At 42.4% G+C, this 22,051-nt stretch overlaps 2 protein-coding genes across 2 annotated transcripts in view; one reads left to right on the top strand and one right to left on the bottom strand.

The window, feature by feature from the left end:
• Positions 1-2,164, bottom strand: part of CUNH2orf80 (chromosome unknown C2orf80 homolog) — a 30,987-nt gene extending 28,823 nt beyond the window's left edge. The window contains exons 1-2 of the mRNA XM_018560410.1: positions 2,118-2,164; positions 392-453 (exon numbers count right to left, since the gene is read on the bottom strand). Coding sequence (XP_018415912.1) covers positions 392-450 — 59 coding nt within the window. The 5' untranslated portion in view covers positions 451-453; positions 2,118-2,164. The remainder of the gene's footprint in view (positions 1-391; positions 454-2,117) is intronic.
• Positions 2,165-4,999: 2,835 nt separating this feature from the next.
• The window catches only part of IDH1 (isocitrate dehydrogenase (NADP(+)) 1, cytosolic), a 21,390-nt gene continuing 4,338 nt past the window's right edge, over positions 5,000-22,051 (top strand). The window contains exons 1-5 of the mRNA XM_018560409.1: positions 5,000-5,098; positions 10,809-10,931; positions 14,379-14,670; positions 15,921-16,026; positions 18,656-18,833. Of these exons, the coding sequence (XP_018415911.1) occupies positions 10,810-10,931; positions 14,379-14,670; positions 15,921-16,026; positions 18,656-18,833 (698 nt within the window). The 5' untranslated portion in view covers positions 5,000-5,098; position 10,809. The remainder of the gene's footprint in view (positions 5,099-10,808; positions 10,932-14,378; positions 14,671-15,920; positions 16,027-18,655; positions 18,834-22,051) is intronic.

Raw genomic sequence — 22,051 nt, 5'->3', positions numbered from 1 at the left:
GGGGGGGGAGCAGCATGGGGAGGTGAGTGGTCAAGGCTGTGTCCTAGGCAGCAGTGCGCCCTAGGCGGCTGCCTAGTTTGCCTAGTTCAGCACCGGCCCTGACTAGAACCACTATTATGTAATACAGCATGAGCACATATCATCTGCATACCCCCTGTAGTCATGGCCAGCAATATAATCTCACATTTTGTAAGATGGAATTCATATTCATACTGCGGAACATTGCATAGATACACATAAGTACACAAACAAGGGATTATACTACACAAATGCTCAATGGCGTCCAAAATTGGCATGTTTACTCTATAATGGTGTTTGCGAAACTTTCATCCCCTGCAGAGACTAATACAAATCTTACAGAAGACATACAACGCAGTAGTTGCCGACTTACAGAAGTTTCTCCAGCTCTTTTCTGAGGAGTTTCCTTTCCATATGTGTTTCAGAGCACATACCCTGCAATAAAGTCAGCAATGGTGTCAGTGGTAATATAGTTTAAGGGAAATGGTTAGAGTGGGTCTTGCTGTAAAGCACATTTCCCTTACCTTATGTCAGTAACAGTCCCAATAAGGACACACTGAGGCCACTGAAAACCTGACTGAGGTTCTACCTTTTTTACTATTTAAAGAAAAACTCCAGGCAAAAACTCGTATTAACCCTTGCAGTGAAGTTACCCCGCACTGCAAGGGTTAACTGATCCTTTCCGTCTAGGTGCTAAAATATAAAAAGTTATACTCACCTGATCCTCCACGCCAGCTTGTTCTTAGAGTGCTCCCTCCAGCCTCTTTCTTCCTACGCTGCAGCGATGGTATGTTCCTCAGTGTCCTCACGCCCTATACACTGTGAATAGAACATGATGACTTGAAGATCCTTAGACGGCTGCAGTGGAGGGGAAGCAAGGCTGGAAGGACCATTCCATCAGCAAGTCGGTTTCGAGGATTGGGTGAGCATAACTTATTTTAGAACCTGAACAAAAATGAGCAGTTAACCCTTGCAGTGCAGGGGGTACCCCCACTGCAAGGGTTAATAAGAGTTATGCCCAGAGTTCTTCTTTAAATGAAGACTGCACATTAAAATCACCCTGCCAATTTGCCAATACATAGTAAAGTAACAGGTTTAGTTTTTTTTGCTCATCTACTCTGCTACTACTTCAAAAATCCCAAGCCCCCCAGGTGGACAGGAACAGAGTTGGGAATTATGGCAGGGAGATCATACTTTTGGAATAGCTAAGAAATATAAAGCCAGGGACTCATCCAATCCACTTAAATCGGAAGTATCGTGAGCTGAAAAAAAAGTCCCCAGGAGCTTTTAGCCATAATGTGCACAGCATATTATCATATTATGGCAGACTTACCTGACAAAGTGATCCCCTTCACTGCTGTGTTCCTCCCCCTCTGGCACTTCCCTCTATGTCCTATGACTATGTCCTATGACTATCAAGTCAGCCACTTGACTGGCCATGCCCCAATGACATTTTCCCGTGAATTTGCACAGGAGTTTTTTGAGTCTATGCACTGAGATGGGCAGGAAAAAAATAGAAGCGATTATGGCAGAAGGGACTAAGGCTGGCCATAAACCTGTCAATTTGTTTAGTAATGCACGGTGCTGCAATAGCTTGTGTTGAGTTGCCTTGCGGTGAAAAAAGTAATCCATGCACTACTTTTTTTAACCGCATGGCAAAGCCACCCATGCTATTGCAGTGCTATGTGTTTAAGTGCAACGCAAGTCCGCCAGGAGGTGCGTTGGGGTGCTATTTAAAATGAATGGCAACGCACCAACTCACTTAGCACGTGGACCATTGCGGTGTGTGATAGTGCATGCTAAACGCATGGATGCATGAGGCCTAACACAGTTATCTCCTTTCGATTATCTTTCTTCTTGTCCTGCAGCAGCCTTGCATGGCTGCCTTACATTTGTAGAATGCAGGTTTCAGTATAAAGCATACAGAAAAAAGGGAGACAAATAAATCAAAAGAAGCCAACAATACATGGTCAAAGGTACAAATACACACACCTACAAATACACACAGCTGTACATACACACATATATTTACAAATCCAGTGCATTCAGCATCATTGGTGAGGCACACTATTAATGGTGACATTGTGAGATTTCCTTACCTGGTTACAAGAACCAGTTTCCCTGTTCTTCCTGTGTGGCTTACTGAAGGAGCAGCAGATAATGGTTTGCATAAAGCTTGCTGGGTTGTTTTTTTCCCCGTCTTATGTTGCTATGAAACCACAGAGCGCAATGCACAAAACACATGAGCTGTCTGTGAGCTGTAAGGCCTGCATTAAATTACCTGCTTTATATATTCTCATATTAGGTTTCTTCAGCCAAAGGGAAACCTGAGAGTGCATCGTTTATGCATACAATAGGCAGAGCTGCTTACGGTTACTGTAAGTGTAAACTTTATTGGACATGCGTCATCAGCAGGTTTCTTCTGGAGGAAAGGAATAACTATGGAAGCCTTTTTCAGATTGGGACTCAAGGCAGATTTAAAAAACGAGACGATGCAATGCTGCAAGAAGAGAGAAAGTTTGATATTGTAATTTATTACAGATTCATATATACAGTATATACGAGGTGTGACAATTTAAATTCCGGAATGCCCCGTGTCATAGCACTATGGTGGTGAGTCACACAGCCATTTGCACTCACCTGGGTGGCAGATCAGTTGACTTAGTCCTTACGGAGTAGTAGAAGAAATAACACGTGTATGTGTGTTGGTGGGAAATGAGTGACAGGAATCTGGAACAGCAGATTAACATCAAATTTAGCATGAAAATTGGCAAAAGTGCAAGTGAAATTTAAAGTGACATTAAAGTAAAAAAAAATTTCCCTCCCGCCCCCAATGTTAATGTTAGTACTTACCTTAAATGATGTCTCTTATTCCGATCTTCTTCTTTCCTGATATTTTCATCTGTCCCTCCAGCAGTGCGGTGGCTCTCCGATCCAGCGCTGACTGCTGTCTCTCCGATCCAGCGGTGTCTGCATGCGGGTGTACGCGTCCATAGACTTACCTTGCGTCTCTGCTCGTCTCCCGGCCGAGAATCAGAACTGTGCATGTACCCGCCCCAAGATCCTTTGCGGCCGTACGAGTTCCTGATTCTCGACGCGGGAGCGCGCAGCGATAACGAGGTAAGTTTAAACCTAGTTAAAGCGTTTCTTTTTTAAAAACTTCTTGCCTATATCTACAGCTTGCTAGCAGTAGATATAGGCAAAAAAAACGGAGGGTTTAGAAGCCCTTTAAGCTCTGTAACAACAGGTTTATGGTGCATATTCAATGAAGGAATCAAGTATTTTTGAATGGCATAGGCGGTTTAAGGAGGGGCGGGAAGATGTCCGCGAAGACCGGAACTCTGGTCTGACAAGTGGATTCTCCATCATGACAATGCTCCTGCATATGATGAGTTAAGTGTTCACGAGTTCCTGGCCCAGAAATTAATTCCAAAACTTGACCAACCACCCTATTCCCCTGACGTAGCACCCTGTGACTTTTAGCTGTTTCCAAAATTAAAAAATGCCTTTAAAGGACACAGATTTGATGACATTCTGGACATCCAGTGTGCCGCAACAAAGATACTGCGCAGCATTCCAGTAAAAGAATTCCAGGAAAGTTTCTGAGTTTCTGGCAGTGGCACAGTCGTCTACAAAAGTGCGTCGCTTCACATGGGGACTACTTTGAAAGTGACAACAGCCACCAGTAGTGAATAGGTAAGGAAACATATTTTATTTTTTTACAGTCCATTCCAGGAATTATACTGTCCTACCTCATATATATATATATATACACACACACTATATTGGCAAAAGTATTTGGATTCAGGTGTTCCGTGAAATTTCCTTGCTACTAAATATTCCACGGTCACCTGTTAGTGGTATTATAACAAAGTGGAAGCAACTGGGAACAACAGCAACTCAGCCACGAAGTGGTAGGCCACGTAAAATTAACAGAACGGGGTGGGGGTGTGTGTGTGTGTGTGTTAATCATATGACAACAAATCAGTTTCTAATTTACCTTCTAAGACCCAAGACTGCAAGCTAGTTCTGTTTTTTAGAGGTCTTACAGAGCCTATAGCAAGGGTATGCAAACTTGGCTATCCAGCTATGGTCAAACCACAAATCCCATCATGCATCTGCCTATGGGGGTAATGTCTGTGGCTGTCAGTCTTGCAATATCTCATGGGACTTGTAGTTCCACAACAGTATAGAGTGCCGAGTTTGCATACATTTTCTCTAGAGGACTGATCCTTTAAATGCCAGAGAGGGGCCCCTGAATAGCTATTCTCATCACCCATAGTGACCACACTGTGTATACTGTTGGACTAAGACCCCACACTGTGCTGGTGATGGTCGGACCATGAAACCCCTAAACAAACTTGTCCCCTTTCTTTCAATGACAGAAAGACCGCCTCCACATGACAGCCTTTCCCTCCCGCATTTGGACGCCCCTCCCAGGCAGCTTCATCTGTCAACTTTGCCCTAATTACCAGCTATTAGGTCCCGCCCACAGCACAGCCACGCTCAACACTAACAAACAGCGTAGTGACTGACAAGCTGCACAAAGCTCAGCCACGCCCGCCTGAGGTTTGTGGACGCCCACCTCACTTCGTAGCCTCGTCTATCTTTCAACTTTGCACTAATCACCAGCTATTAGGTCCCGCCCCCAGCACGACCAGTTTCTATCCAGCACCGTGACAGAAGAGCACAAGCCACGCCCGCTAGCGCTACGTAGCCGCCCACCTCCTCGCGTAGCTTCGGCTGTCAACTTTGCCCTAATTAACAGCTAATAAGCCCCATCTCCAGCACAACCACGCCCTGTCCTGCGAATCAGTACACTGCTGAGCCACGCCCACCGGCGCCGAGCTTAGCGTTAGAAGTCTTGGGGAAGGTTTGGTTCCATGTTGCGTGGTGAGATCCTACTGGTGGACTGTCTTCCTTATCCACCGGCCATAGGTTGGAGGTGGATCAGCTGGGAAGAGGGCGGGGCGAGGGGCGTACCCTGGGAAGTGGATTGTCTTGGAGATCACTCAGTGCCTTTGCCTGCAGCTCTGCGGTAATCAGGGGACTCAGCCATTGTACAGCCTTCCATTGCCAGGTAACAAAAGCCTTCCACGACCTGTCACTTCTATCCCTGACAGCTTCAATGTCTCCTGACATTGTACCCGATCACGATATATGTGTATTGTGACTAATATCACCCCGATCCTGCAGCCTAACCCTTCCATGACCACACAGAGCTGCTTTTTGCATGTTTTGCTTTAATACAACCAGTTATTGACATGCGACTCAAAGTTTTCTACAATGTTTTTATTTATTTATTTATAATTTATATATTGTGTTATGTGATATGCAAAAAAAATGTGAAATAATTGAGATCTGTTTTTGCATTTATATAGAAACAATTTAACATTGTTAAGCTGAGATGCGTCTTTCTGTAAATATGTTTTATGCTACGGGTGCAAGCCTCCATATCCATTCTATGCTGCGGGGTGCAATCCTCCATATCCATTCTATGTTGCGGGGTGCAATCCTCCATATCCATTCCATGTTGCGGGGTGCAATCCTCCATATCCTTACTATGCTGTGGGGTGCAATCCTCCATAGCCATTCCCTGTCTCCTCCAGTGTAAATCCTGCCTATCTGGGAGTGGCCGTTCCTTGCATTCAACAGTGGCTTCAAAAACTTGCCAAGTCATTCCATACCTGCATTCTCTGATCTGTGAAAGAAGTGTACTTGTATTAGTATAAAATGTTGGTGTTATTTTATTGTTAGATAATTTAGCAAATAATCCATATCTCTATAATGAATAATGCTAAAAAAAAAAAAGCCTTAGGACGTAACTGAAAATTATGACTAAAGTAGCATGATATGAGTAAAGTATAGGTTGTCTATAGTCGCAGTATTGCTATCCAGTATTGATTTCTGACGATGGGGAGAATTTATCAAATCTGGAGCAGTTGCCCATAGCAACCTATCAGCTTCTCTCTCTTTGGTTTGGTAGGTTAAACCAGAACTCCAGGCAAAAGTGTTCTTAAAGCAGGACTATGGGCCAACCTTTTTTTTACATGGTTCTCTTCAGGGTCACGGGAGAACATATACTAATGTCCTCCGGTGACCAAAAACTCATTACATAGCGAGCTATTGCCCTATATGCTGAGAGCACAGAGCTAGGCCACAGCAAGGACGGATCCTGACAATACTGTCGAGATCCACCCCACTGGCTGATTGACAGCTGCCTTTGCCTCTATAGAGGCAGGGCCAGCTGTGCCCGCCCCCTCCCGTCTGTTCCTCCAACCAGCATTGGAGGATCGGAGAAGGCTGGGGGAATCCCTGCAGGGAGCGGTGACTGACAGGCAATGAACAAACAGATACTTCTAGATAATTGCCGGCTTTGTATTCTCTGCATACCTGATTTCTCTTTTCTTCCCCAGTCTTCTGACAGGGGCCATGCTAATTAAGGGCAGATTATCTCCCTTTACTTCCTGGAACTCAGGTACATGTGACTAGGACATGTGACCATGCACATCATCTCAGGGGAGGAAAAGGCCTTTCCCTGAGATCTCATGAGATTTCCAAGCAATGCTCTACTGATGTAACCTTCCCAGGATGCAACCCTTTGGAACATTACATCATTTGTGCCAAAGTGGGCCAGGAAGTAGATGAACTCTATTTGTAAGTAAATGAAAACCAAGTATGTTAAAATTGACATTAAAGGCAAAACAATGTTTCCCTCCCCCCCCCAATGTTAATGTCAGCACTTACCTTAAATGATGTCTCTTAATCCGATCTTCTTCTTTCCCTTTCCTGATGTTTTCATCTGTCCCTCCAGCGGTGCGTCGGCTCTCCGATCCAGCGCTGACTCCTCTATCCTTGCAGGGCTTCCGATCCCACGGTGTCTGCATTCGGGAGCACGCGTCCATAAACTTACCTTGCGTCTCTGCTTGTCTCCCGGCTGAAAATCCGAATTGCGCATGTGTCCGCCACAAGATGCTTTGCGGTCGCCCGAGCAGTTTCGGATTTTCGGACGGGAGCGTGCGGCGAAGACGGGGTAAGTTTAAACTGCTGTTAAGGCGTTTTAAAAAAAAAATTTGCATACATCTACTGTTTGCTAGCAGTAGATATATGCAAAAAAACCAAAAAAACGGAGGGTTTAGAAACCCTTTAAACAAATGAAATATTTTAAATCAGCATGCAGAGCTGCATGCTGATGTGATTTTTAATAAAAGGGGGTAAAGGTCTGCTTTAACCCTTTCGCTGCCAAGCCCTCCGGAACATTTTTCAAATCAGCTGGCCAAGCCATTTTTGAATTTTCTGCAATTTTTTCCTATTGATTTGATTTTCAACTGCTGCGTTGCTAGCGTTTGTAAAAGACCCCCCAAATATTTTATTTCTCTACTTCCTGGTTTTCCTGAGGCACTGGTGATGCAGCCCTGGCCTCACAGGTGCACCCTGAGACGTCTACGTCCCTAGTGCCTTCCAGGGGCGTCTCACCTGATCTTGAACATGCCCTATACAAGAACTGGGGAAGCTTGTTGTTCAGAACAAGCTGCTCTAGATTTTGTATGGCAGGACCGCTTTAAAGGAGGGGGCAAGCAATGAATGGGGCTAGTTCACACTGCTCCACTCCGTTGCCTTACGCTGAAAAAAAGTAGAACATGCACTACTTTTTCAGCACAATGTAACACAATGGGTTCGGTGTGAACTAACCCCATTCACACCCATTCATTTTTTCGGTGCCCTTCCATTAGCATTCGCTGAAAAACAGATCACAAAGCAATGGATCGGAAGGAAATCAGAATTGCAATTGCAAGTCAATGGACCCTCTGCTAACTTGCAATTGTCTTCCAATTTTTGGTGTTCATGCACCCTAAATGGTAAAGTGAACCTGTACCTGATAAAATTGGGGTAAAGTTCACCTCTCAAGCATCCCTCCATGTGCAGCTGAATTTAAAAGCAATAGAGCATCTCCTGCACAGGAATAAATGTTTAAACTGAATACAGGCTCTGATACATCGGTGTTCATTTTCCTTAGAAAATAGAATGTGTGCTAGAACTTTGTGTGTTTTTTGTTTTTAATTAACAGGCAATGAATGGGTTGCTCACCTTTCCTAGCAGTGAAATCATAAAGCTACCTATGCACTGTGGTTGTTTGTCCTTTGCCAATAACAAATATCTATTACTTAAAAGACATTTCACCTGACCTGCCTTTGCAATTCAGTGCATACTGTAACAAGACCTAACTGATGGAGGACTGGGTGCAGGATAATGCATGGCTAGCAAGGCATAGTGCAGTGGAGACAGACTGCCAGTCTTCATTATTGCAAGGAAACAAACTGGTGCTACCTCATTCTCTCCAGTCCTAAGTGCTGCATTACATCTTTTCCATGTATTATTAGAAAGCCATTAAGAGGATGTACAAGATAGATGAAGCACATTATTAACAATATAACATTTGTCATGACCCAAATGATTCTCTTGTGAATGATTCATATCAATACTATGTGGACACATTACTGTTGGCCTGCACAATTATTGTGAAGTTAAAGTGGTAGGTGAACTGTGTGCACAGTAGCACAAATTACAACTGGCACCACTTATTTTTGACATTACCATAAAGCAAGTTCCATTAGTCTAACGTTTTGTAGAAAATAACCTATAATTCCCTGATGTAAATTATGTGGATATATTTGAACAACAGATAGACAGTATACCTGCCAGAGGTCCTGCACTGGACTCAGAACATCAAAGTCACATGAAAGGTCATCTAGGCAGACTGAAAATGTTTAGTCAGTCTCCTAGTGTTCATGCAGAGAAGAGCTTGCCTTGTGGCTCAGGTCCCTGCATCGGTGAACTATGGCTTTTCAAAATAGTAATTTTCAGATATTAGGAAGTCATCCAACTGCTGGGGAAAAAAACAATTTTTCTTTCCATAGATACTCTGATGCACATTAGTGGTCCTGTAAATTACACTATATAAACAAAATGTTGTGGTCACCTGACCATTACTTCTATATGAGCTCTTTGGACATTGCATCCCAAACCATTCCTGTCATGTAGTCAGGTGTTGGTGATAAACGAGAAGACCTCACAATCAGTGTTCCAATTCATCCCAAATTAGTTCAGTCGGGTTGGTGACAGGGCTCTGGTGTTAAGGATCTTGGCTGACCTGCACAGACTTCTCAAACCATGTCTTTATGGACCTGCCCTTGTATGGTAGAACTCCATAATTTGGATGGTTGCCCACAGTGCCATCCCTGTAAAGAGGCAGTCTGAGGCTGTTGCCTCAGGCTGTATCTGTTTGTGTGATGTGGGGGGAAGCAGGCAGAGCACAATGTCTGCAGTGTGCTTGCCACCCCTTTTTTTTCAGCCAACGCATCCCAGCTTGCTAAGAGCCAGGCATGAAGATGTGTAAGTGCGATGCTTAGCTCTTGCAACCTGCGATGCTCTGGCTGGGGTACCTCCAAGCTTCTGGTAACCAGTGATGTCGCTGGTTGGCAGGAGCTGAGCAGGACGCCGGCCAGAGCTGGGTGGGGAGGTGATTCAGAGGACCACGGCCCCTTAACACACCCCCTATTTAGCATGCACCCCCCCACCCATGAAAAGGCACCCCTGATGCCCACATACGTTTGCTTACATGAGTTTTATATTATATACCACTTCATGAGCCAGTTTTCCAAATGACACAAGATTTGAATATCATTTCATACAATCAGATAATGATAGGGTACCACTACAGGTAACCACAAGCATTTTTGATTGCTATAAATTTTACAAAACAATTACAACTAGATTAACATAAACAATATCTCTTCCTGAGTGTTTGCTGTATCTCATCACCTGAGCTAGAGAAAATCATTCTGCAGGTCTAGTGAAATAGCTGTTTGTTTTAAAGACAAGATGATCTCTCTCTCTCTTTGCTATTGGTGATGGGTATTCCTATTCAGCCACACATACATATCAACTTAAATGTTGTAATGCTATAGGATATTTGTAGTGATAAAAGCTTGTTCAAACAATTATCAGCTAACAGGTACTGAACTAACCTCTAAAGAAAGGGGAATGAATATGACAAATAATATGAAATGATGGTCTCCCCATACAGCTGTTTTTGGTAGGATAAGGTGATTTGACAGGTTTTTAAAACCTTTTGTTAATTAATGTGCTCGATTACAAGACATCATGATTCGGTCAGATTGCACTTGCCTATATGACTGCTCTTGATGACTGTGGGCAACTTATCTTTTGTGCACAGCCTTATCTGAGCATTAGTGTTATCATGCTGTAAGACTGCAGTATCATGCTCTTGTGTAGTAGTGTGTACACAGGTTCACAAGTCATAATTCATTGGTAGGCAACCTCTATTATAGAATTTATCAGTGCACCGTATATATGTAACCAAAGTATTACATGAGTAAGATCCAATACAAGGATATTAGTTCCTTAATTGATCATGGTTGTCATATTGGAACAGTTATAATAAGAATAACCTTTCTGGAAGTAGCCAAGGAAACTTTTTGGGCGCCCAGCTCACCTATCAGCTGACAAATACCTGTGCTCTAACTTATATAAGTTACAGAGACACTGTAGTTGCCCACACCCAGTCATTGAAGACTCAACTTAGGCAGCCCAAAAATTTGCACACCTTAAAAATGATTTTATTAATGCCAATAAAGTCTATTGTTCACTGGTGATTGCTACTGTATCTGTTAGGCATGTATTACTTATTTGGTGACTGTTGTTACATGGAACATATTTAAACTTATGAACCACAAAGTCATGTTCTCTCCCTTTTTTATTTTTCCTAGCATGTCTAAGAAAATCCAAGGTGGGTCCGTGGTGGAGATGCAGGGGGATGAGATGACTCGAGTTATCTGGGAACTGATTAAAGAAAAGCTCATTATACCCTATGTGGAATTGGATCTGCACAGGTAATGTCATTCTAGATTGCTTCCACTCTATTTCACGGTAAGCAGTAGTCATTACTCTTGCTGTATTACCACTGGCCACAGCCTTTGACTCCGCAGTAACAATGCGTGTATTAATCAAGATGATCAAACGGATCATGCCATTTTATACCTAATTTGTTACCACTCAGGACGTGTATGGTATTCCAATAATCTTCAAATGGCAGATGTGTGCATAGCTATTAGGCAGTGGCATGACTCATGCAGTTATAACAGCTGTTTGTGTGTGTTCGGTCTGTATGTATGTGAAATAGGGACCTTAGACTGTAAGCTCCTTGGGGGTAGGGATTGATGTGAAAGTGTAACTACGTAAAGCATTGCGTAAATTGTCGGCGCTATATAAATACCTGTAATAAATTTAAATAAAATAAATCTACAGCACTGGAATACTAGTCTCCCAAACCGGAAATTTGACTGGCAAGGGACCTGGACAGAGGATTTAGGTAAGTAAAATATCTCTTTAGAAGGTATGAAAAAACTCCCGCTGAGTGGGTGGGTTATTTTTTTGCTTGGAGATGAGGTTTAAATCTGTATATATTTGCAGAACACAAATATATACAGTAAGTACTAAAAAATCAAGACTATTATATTATCATGACAAAAATGCTTTATCATAATTTTACTGTATATCACAATCTGTGTTGTCCATGCAAAAACTGTAATATGTGTGGATTGTCCAAATGGAGGCAGAATGACCAAACACCTAAAATTATTGTGAATCCATATTGGTGTAAAAAAAATTATTGTGGAAATGTATATTACTATGGGCAAAGCACAGGTTCATTTTAAAAGCAGTGATGTCACCGCAGGTTTGCTTGAAGCTACATGTTGGTTGTTTATACAGCAGACAGACAGAATATTGCTTGTAAAGAAGAACAATGCCACCATAGCACAAAATTAAATAAACTTCCACCAGCATATAGAAGTGCTTACTCGGCTCTGAGTTACGCTGTTGGCCAAGGACTTTACCTTTCTTACCTTTGCACTAGTTCATCAAACAACGTTGCTTATCAGGCAGAGACTTTGAACAGATTAAGGAACTCGATTTTCTACTAGATGCATTGCACAAGTATTATGGCTGCAAATCTTTAACAGTCCTGGATTTGGAGAAAAGGTCACACATCTAGGATTTCCAGCTCAACAAGTTGTGGAATTTTTCTAAATAGATCTCACCCTCTGATAGCTGTTATGAAATCATAATTGTAGAATTCTTCTTTATATGCTTATCTACTTATTGAATGTCTGCAATATTCATATGAACCTGTGTATATGTTGTATGCAATTTCAGAAGGGTCAATTCTGCTTTGTAAAGGAGTACATGCTTTAAAGTGATATTAAAGTCAAAATGTTTTAAAGCCATTTAAAATGCTGATTGAATCACTTATCATGGATGCTGCTCCTTGTTGTTTAAAAGTTTTTATCCTGCAGAATTAGCTGGTCCCCTGAGCACTGCCCCTGATATCCTGTTTAAGGTGGCTCCTTTCCCCTGCAGGGTCCTATGGAGCCACCATTGTTTGTTGGTAAGCTTTGTTTGTCTCCACAAACATACAGGCACAGCAGGGCAAACTAATCTTTTGCTCCTCGCTCCCTTCCTCCTGCATCCCTTCTGCCTTCTCCAAGCTAGTAGATGGATGGCTTTTTTAGACTGCTCTGTTCTTTGTGATGTTGTCCAGGACAGGAATTTCAGGGAAGAAGAGGTGAGAGAGTTGGAGCTGTTTGGAAATATGATGACGTTTAGTGTTTGGTTAAAAGTGTAAAGAAATACCTTGCTGGACAATGTATATTTGTTTGATCTGGATTCATTATTGTAAAAAAAAAAAAAAGTTTAAGAGTGTAATACTACTAATAACTTGAGAACAATGATCTGTTGGCTACAGACTTTATGATCTAAGAACTCTTTTTATATTTTTTGAATACCCTTAGATCCACGTATTTTACAAATGTCTACAAATAAAAAAATAAAAATAATATGTACTGTGAGGTTTCACACTTTAGATTACATCTTTAAATGTGATGGGGCACCAGGAGGAGATGACAGGTACACATGACTCCATTATAGATATAGGCTGTAGAGGTTCATATAGTTTACTGCAGACCTTTAACCTAGAACAAGTCAGGCAAGCTTTGGCTAATACAGCCTAGAGGAAAACAAACTTTAAACAATAAGTCTGAGCAGGCTAAGGCTGAAAATCCTACTCTGAGTACCAGTTGGGTTGTTTTTGAATACTCATAGTGGTCTATTCACGGAGCAGCCGAAGGATCTAGCCGTAGCTTTGGCCCCAGGACCCTTTTGGTTCTGAAGGGCTGCTGTACGGGCTATTCATTATAGCCGGTACAGCTCCCGAAGTCGGCCGAGCAGCTCAGTTTAGCCGAAGGCATATGCTTTAGCTTGAGTGAGCCGAGGTGAAAGCCGAAGCTGGCCGAACAGCTGGCCATTGGCCGACAGCCTGCTTCTGACAGCTGGACGGAGCCAGCTGTGATCTTACGGCTAGCTCCGGCCACTTGCAGAGAGATCAGCGTCCCTGGTTACCAGCTAACTAGGGACACTGATCTCCAGACAGCCCAACGCTCCTGGAGTGTTCCGCTCCCGGCCGGCCAGGAGAGAAACACTGCTTTTTCTTTCCTTTTTTTTTTTTATTCTGACATTGTCGTCGGAATAAAAAAAAAAAAAAAATTGCCATAGGAATGTATTGCTAGATTCCTATTGGCTATTTCAATTTGAAATAGACAATAGCAAACTAGCTATTGCACCCGCCCAAGGCTGCTGTCAAGCAGTTCTCCAAGTCCCCACTAGTGATTGACAGCAGCAGAGGGCGCGTGCAATAGCTAGTTTTCTATTGGCTATTGCAGAACCGCCGGCCAATAGAAAACAGTTGGGCGGAGCTAGCTGTCACTGCTAGCTCCGCACAATCGTTTTCTATTTATTTTTTTTGTACAGAGGGACCGAGCAGAACAGCCGAGCCGAATGCCGCTCAGCGGCATTCGGCTATTCTCTCACTGCTGTTCGGCATCTATGAGAATAGACCGAACAGCAGCGAGTAGCCTGCCGGAGGTTCGGCTTAGCCGATCCAGATGTTGGATCGGCTGAGTCGAACTCCTTCTGCACTTCGGGCCGACCCAAAGCCACCCGATATACGGCTGAAATCAGCCGTACCAGCCTGAAGTGAATAGCCGAACGGCGTTCGGCTCAGTTCGCTTCAGGTCGGCCGTTCACTCGGCTGCCTACGGCAGCTTAGTGAATAGACCCCATAGTTTGTGTCACCAGCATCAGACCCTAGATAGGGGTACTGGTCATAACTTTGCCTTAGACTCCTTCTATTATTAGATAAAATTCTATGCATAAAAAGTCATCCCATGCATAAAAAGTATTGCATTGCATTTGGGTTAATAAAATGCATTATATCTTTACAGTTATGATCTTGGAATGGAAAATCGTGACTTAACTGATGACAAGGTCACAATTGAAGCTGCTGAAGCCATCAAGAAATACAATGTTGGGATTAAGTGCGCCACAATTACTCCTGATGAGAACAGAGTAGAAGAATTCAAGTTAAAGCAAATGTGGAAGTCACCAAATGGGACCATCAGAAACATTCTGGGAGGAACTGTATTCAGGGAGGCCATCATTTGTAAGAACATTCCCAGACTTGTCTCTGGATGGGTTAAGCCTATCATCATTGGACGTCATGCTTATGGGGATCAGGTGAGGCTTTACAAATGTTTTCCCTTTTTGAAGTAGCAATCAATGACATGTATCTCAGTATGTGTAATACTTTAATTTACTCCGAACTGTAATCATTTTTAAATGATGTTTTCATTTAGAGTAATCCTATGCTAATTTTAATATTAAACCTATCCTTTAAGTGGAACATATTGAAAACGTAGTCAACTTCTGCTTCCACCATGCCTGACAATACAACTTTTTTCTGTCAGTCCTAGATTCTCTACTTCTATCTATGCATGCTGTGTAATTCCTCAGGGAATAGTGAACTGTGACAAGTACATGCTGGAACAGTCTTTTGTGCTAGATAGCACACTTTCAAGAGGACAAGCTTATTATAGACCACAGTAGATGGTTTCAGATTTATGTGCAGGAAGTACAGGTGAAACTCGAATAATTAGAATATCGTGCAAAAGTAATTGCAGTAAGTGCTGCAAAAGGGGCCCAAACAAAGTACTGAGTACATAGCATGCTTGTACTTTTCAGAGGTCTCATGCTATACATTTATGTTGCTGTTTTGCAACCTTTTTTCAGTCATGGTTCCCTTTTAAAAGTATGGAAAATCTGAAATGTGAATGACGTGGTCCCGCCCCCACCCCCACAATGATACCAGATCCATATCCTAAATTGGGGAAAAACTAATTTTAAAAATTAATTGGATTGCCCCCCTTCACATTAGAAGCCTCCCGATCAAGACCTACTGGCTGTAACATTATGGCACAGGGCTGGAGGTGGAGCGGGTCTGGACGGTGGTGGACTTCTATCCTCTTCTGAATGTTGAGCGAGGTCCTGGACGCAGCCTGCCCTGGATTAGCGGCATGCATTTAGGTAGTGCTGGTGGCCAGAGAAATTTAAAAGGCACCACTGACAAAGCTAGAAAGCACCCTGGTTGAGAGAGGCTGATTTATATAATGTATTTTTAACATGGTTATTAGTTTATTCACTTAGTAAACATGTCTGTGTTAAGAGCTGCAAGACTCCATTCACCTGAGTGTGTGCAGTTCAGCACGTCTTTCTCATAGACAGAAACGCGCAAATTTTAATAAACGCGGGTTTTTGCAAGCGCGTTCACCGTTACCACAATTAGAACGCGCAACTGCCTGGAAAATCGCGCATGTACCTTTTCTTGCGTTGCGCGTTTTTATCCGTGCATGTTTCACATTGGAATACATTGTTTTTATGTGCATTTCAACACGTAGTTAATAGTTAACAAAACCTTTTTGTCTTTTCAGTACAGGGCAACTGATTTTGTTGTTCCTGGTCCAGGCAAGGTGGAAATCTCATTTACTCCTAAAAATGGTGGAGAACCCATTAAATATGTTGTCCATGAGTTTGAAGGTATGTTATTTTATGGTGATTAATCAAGGCAGACCATACTCCTCAGTTGCTTAAAACAATATTGTGTCCCTCCACATAGTTCTTATGTATATGAATAATTTCGACTGCAAACCTTTAATATTTCTCTGTATTCGTCTTCTTGCAGCTCTACTTTTGGAGCAAAAACATGCTTTAAAGCCTTGGTTCTCAACTGGTGGGTCGTGACCCAAAATGGGTCGCGACCCCATGTTCAGTGGGTCGCTGCATGCCTTCCACTTTTCTAGGTGAGAGGCTCCTCAGCCTCCCCCTAGCGCAGCACTGTCAGTTCTCGCGCCAAGCAGCCATTCAGAATATGCTGCCCAACATCGAGTGTCAGCTTGAGGTGAGATAGAATGGTGCTATGGAGGTAATGGAGCTCCATCCATGCATGCATTGCTTACAGCTCCCTCATGTGTCCTGGAGAGGTGCCTGGAGCAGAATAATGCACTATACCACGCAATCACACCTACTATGCGTTCTGGTGTGGGCGGTATGTTGCGTTGCCATTCATTTGAATGGTACCCCAAACACACCTCCCACTCACAGTACTGCTATGCCGTGCAGTCCATTGCAGTGCGATTTGGGTCACGACTTAATGACCAAGGACAAATGTGGGTCCTGAGGTTACACAGGTTGAGAACCACTGCTTTAAAGTACAGCTTCGGGTAACGTTCACATGGGGCTATTATGTGCAGCAGGGGGATTTCTGCTGCAAGAACCTACAGATTCTTGTGGCAGGAATCCCAGGTGTTTCTATACAGATGCTGCCCCTATGACCATTCAAGTTAATGACAGGCCGACAGTGGCTACATCTGTCGGCAGTCCACATGGAACGATTGCCTACGGTTCTGGATAAATGATAATCATCTGCCCTGAACTGCAGGCAATCGTTCCATGTATGATGTCATGTGGACTGCCACTGGCAGATGCGGCTATTGATGTAGGTTGTCATTGCTGAGTTCCTAAAATTGCTAGTTATCTGGGCATCTTTGTCTTCAATAACTCAGTGACCCGCAACAAGCATGCAGCCAGTGCTGTCAGAAAACCCAGTCTTTCTGTGTATTAAAGCAAGTGGATCAGTACGGCAGCCAGGCAGATTTTTTGTTAGAAGTTTCCTGTAATTTTTCAATATGTGTAGGAATATTAGAGCCATAATAGTCCATATTTGTATTTTTTATTTTCCACAGAAAGGTTTTCTTTTTCCGACATTGCGCTTTTTTTTTCCCCTCAAGTCTGTTTAGATATACGCTTAGTGGAGTTGTCCTTTTAAGTAAATAAGTAGTTCTCTGAAAGAGCGGGTATTGGGTTCTGGTATTGATAGGAGTCAGAACACGTATTGCATATATACAGAAACGTAGAAAATCTGATTTTCAGCATGGAGAATGTTGATAGTGCTGGAGCATTGATTATCCACAGGATGACAGACGGGTGGAAAACTGTTACATGTGATTGATGATGCAACCACCGACACAGTTATTGAACCGTGTTTTAGTTACTGCAGTTGTGTATGAATGCCCATGGAGCCAGCAACATTACTCTGAGGTTGGCCTAAAATTTGTCTGGCAGAAGACTATGCAGGCACGTTTAGACCTCCCAAATGTCCAGATGGATCGATAAACATGCATATACTGATCGTCTGAGTATGAACAATAGGTTCTTGCTGTGAAGGTGGTAGTTGGAAAAGTCATCAAATGGCTAAAACCTATCTTGGATGAAACAATGGCTATCTTTGCAACACCAACTTTTTGATATTTCCCCCTATTGATATTCCCAAGAAATGTTGATCTTTTGGACTTTCTTAGTACAATCTTTCTTTTATTGTTTCAAAACCTCATAAAAATGGAAAACAAACAAGAAAAACTTTAACGTTCCTCATCCATCGTATGTGGACAATCAATAGACAAAGCAATAATCGCACATTACTTTAAGTATACGGTTGAGCAAACAGTCATATCACATATATCAGCTTCACATATAAAAGCATGCACCATCTTGTAGCTTACAAGCTTATATCATTGGAAATATTTCTGATTTGCAAGAGCTTGTAGCCCATTAACAAACTTTTTGAATGACAGCTGTCTGACACTGTATCATTATCTCACACCTCTTGTTGCTTGAACCTGTTGTTACAGATACTGCAGACAAAATCTGGAGCAGCTGTGCATGGCAACCAATCAGCTTCTCTCTTTCACTTTCAAATCCCAACTGAACAAACTGAAGAGAAAAGCTGATTAGTTGCCATGGACAACTGCTCCAGATTCTATCTGCTCCGGTTTTGATAAACTCCCCATCCCCCCCCTCCAAGGTTTTCTCCGCAACCTATTTCTCTTTTGTATACAACAGAGATTCCATTTCTCCTTCCCAAGAAGAAATAACAGCTGCAAAAACAAAATGAATATGTTTCACAAGTAGATAATTTATTACTTCACAAACATATTTTTTATCTTTTTGCTATTGTCGGTATGTAAAAGTTGCCGTGACCACACAATGCAAAATTAACACTCAGATATCACAATTTTGTAGGAAAAAAAAACTGTTTTGGGAGAGATGGATGCATCTTAAGGGAACCAACTGGTGATTTCTCTTGCTTTTTTGGCTGTTTCTTGCACAGATGGTGGAGGTGTTGCTCTTGGAATGTACAACACTGACAAATCCATTCAAGAATTTGCCCACAGTTCCTTCCAAATGGCGTTGGTTAAAGCTTGGCCTCTGTACATGAGCACTAAAAACACCATTCTCAAGAGATATGATGGACGCTTCAAGGATATATTCCAGGACATCTATGAGAAGTATGTAACCCTTTTTTTTTTTTTTTTTTTTTTTTAACATTGCTGAGACCTAATTGAGTTTTGCTACCAACATTGAATGCTTGAAAAGCTAAAGCATATATTTGGTACATAGATGCAGGGCCAGATTTCCCACAAGGCCCGGCCTCGGGGTGTGGAATTCCTATCTTCTGATGCCCGGGACATCCAGTTCTGGGCGCCGGGCGGGTCGTTGTTTTCTACATTTAGCTGTGCTTTGGGCAAGCAGGGCTAAATGTACAGTGGGGAAGTCACCACTTGTTTTGCATGCAGCCTGCAGGTCTGCCATTCTCTATGAGGGGGCCTTTTTGGCAGGTAGGGGGTGCATTGAGGAACTTGGCCTTGGGGCAGCAGAGAGAGTAAATCCGGCCCTGCATACATGTTAATAAATTCAGCCCTTTCATTTTCAATCCAACCTTAACGTGACCCTAAACTCAGGAGTTGAATCTTAAAAATGCATTCAAGCACTTTAACAATTAACAAAAATGTATCTTATTTGTGTATCACTCGGCTGTAGATTCTCAAATAATCTCTGAATCTGTGCTGACACTGTCCTTCCTTCTGGAGGGGGGCTACTTTTGTTCCCCATGGTCCCTGTGTGTATTGTAAAGCAGCCACCGCTCCAAGCTCACTCTCCTGATGGGCTATAATTTCAAAACAAATTGGTACACTAAAAGGTGAGATTGCAGTCCATCACAGGAGCGAGCTTGGAGCGGGGGCTGCTTTCCTCACACACGGGGACCGTGGAGAACAAAAGTAACCCTCCAGAAGGAAGGACAGTGTCCGCACCAATTTACAGGGTTATTTACAAAAGGGGGAAGAGTTTGGAGAAGGAAGAAGTGGACAATCTAGGCCAACATAGCTGATTTGGAAAAATTCTCCATTTCAGCTATCTTGGCCTAGATTGTTCACTTCTCCTGCCTTCTCCAAACTCTTCACCCTTTTGTGAAAAACCCTGTCAGCGATGATTTAAGGATACACAAATAAGCTACAATTTTGTTAATAATTAAGGTACTTGAATGCATCTTTAAGGTTTATCTCCCGAGTTTAGTGTCACTTTAAGGGTAGCCAATGTAATGCAGACTATCCTAATTTATCTTGCGATTTTATGTTTGGGATCCCACTATTGAGCTGGGATATAAGTATTTTGTAGTAAACTATAATGAGAGCCCAAGAAGCATTTAGATTGTTATACGTGTAATTTAGAGGCAAACTGCAATGTGCTTGGTCATTCTGCTTTCAGCTTTGTTCAGCAGAGGTAATGGAACTCTGTTGACTCTAGAGTAGAGTTCATTGAACCTTGTTTATTGTAGCTGAAATTGCATGTCTTGTTTGTCTTTGAGGACCAGCACCAGTTGGTACTTGCTGTGTTAACAAGATCGATTGGTGGACATATCCTTTCACTGAGGGCCGCTGTACTTGGATTATACTATCTGAACTTGGTTGCTCATAACTCTGAATATTTTTTTTTTATATAGCTGAATGGCTATTATGTTGAAGCAATGATATATACTTAGTTTATTTACTATATTGGATTTTTGACTCGCCAACATCACTGTTATCTTTAGTCAGTTATATTCTGCATGTCCTTGTGGATTATCTATCATGGGTGTGATTATTGATCTGATAGGAGAAGTAATAAATCTGTTGATGTTCAAAGTCAAACATTGGATTGCGCTATGAAGATACTAGCAAAAGTGTGTCTGTTAGTTAAATGGGATGAATACAGAAAAGTGCATTGCTGCAGTGGTGGCGATTTACAGAAGTATGTGTTGGTTCAGTGGCAGCAAGTGCAGAATTTGCATTGGCAGCTATTTGTGAGTGTAGCAGTGCAGTGGCGGCAAGCTCAGAAGGGTGCATTGGTGGTGAATGCAGAAGTGCATGTTGGTGCACTGGCAGCTAGTTCAGAGGTGTGTGTATTCGTGACACGCTCAGAAGTGTGTGTCCATGCAGTGACGGAGATATGCTGTACAGCGCCTGGCCCCTTTGCCGTTCTCAAAATGGTGGCTTCCAGATGAGACCTAGACACTGGTGTTCCAGGAAAGATGGGCTGTGTGTGGCGTTAATTCTGTACCGCCAGTAGACGCATAGATGCAGTGGGTAGATAACTCCACTGACCGTGCTCTCTACAAGCAGTGGTTGGAAAATACTAAAAGTACATATCCGAACTAAACACTTGTGACTCTTGTTCAGTTATCGGTCAACTGTCGTCACAAACAATACAAGTCGTTATCTGTTTTGACTAAGGAAGGGACTTTGCTGTTCCGAAACGTCGCTCTGATGATGTGACACCTGTGAAGTCAATAAACATTGACTTTTCTACATGCTGGAGTGCTTGTGACCTTTTTTGTATCTTTTGGACTTATTTTGCGGAGGCATCCGCGGTCATTTCAGCACCTACCCTACAATTAAGGTTTTCTATCCGTTTAGGGGTGCGATGGGTGTATATGTGCAAGCTCTCCCTCTCTTTACTTTGGCTTTTCTTTTAAAATATAGGATCTCTACATACGCCAATAATAAACTGTACTGAACAACTAACCATTTTGGTTGCAGTTACAATATATATGGACTTATTTGATCCTTTCAAGTGAGATTGTGTATTCTTAACAGTGGATTTTGATTTTTTTTTCCACTAAAATGATTGGGCACTTTATTATCTTGTTTGATTTTAATTAAAATTTGTTTTCATATTAACTCAAGAAACTGTTTGGATAATACTAATAAAGCATATGTGATATTTGTATTAAAAGGGAAGTAAAGACAAACTCTTATTTTTTTGTTTTTCTTCTCATGTATTCCTTTGGCCCAAAATCCGCATTTAGCAGGCTGCTGCTTCCTCTATCCTGACAGCGCAGAGCAGTGCTACAGCTGGGAAGAGCCCCAACAATATTAATCAACCCGCCTGCCTGATTGACAGTTGGCTATGCCTCTTTAGAGCCAGAGTCAGCTGTGCCCACCCCTTCCCCTGTCTGTCCTTCCAGTCAGATCTGGAGGAACCCATATGGAGAGCAGTGACTTAGTCAACTTTCTTTGAAGTGAAAAGCTTTGAGCTGATTGGTTAATGATTTCATGATCTCTCAGTATAGAACCAGCATATGACACCTGCAATGTCCCACGTCATCTCTAAGGATATTTTACTCTCCCAATACTTCTCCTTTAAAAGCTAATATTACCTTTTAATACCATGTTCAATGCTGCAGCCA

The sequence above is a fragment of the Nanorana parkeri genome, unplaced genomic scaffold (genome assembly GCF_000935625.1).
Source record: "Nanorana parkeri isolate BGI_ZX_2015 unplaced genomic scaffold, ASM93562v1 scaffold453, whole genome shotgun sequence".
Taxonomy (NCBI): domain Eukaryota; kingdom Metazoa; phylum Chordata; class Amphibia; order Anura; family Dicroglossidae; genus Nanorana; species Nanorana parkeri.
The sequence above is the reverse complement of the archived record's forward strand: the minus strand, read 5'-3'. Positions and strand labels throughout refer to the sequence as shown.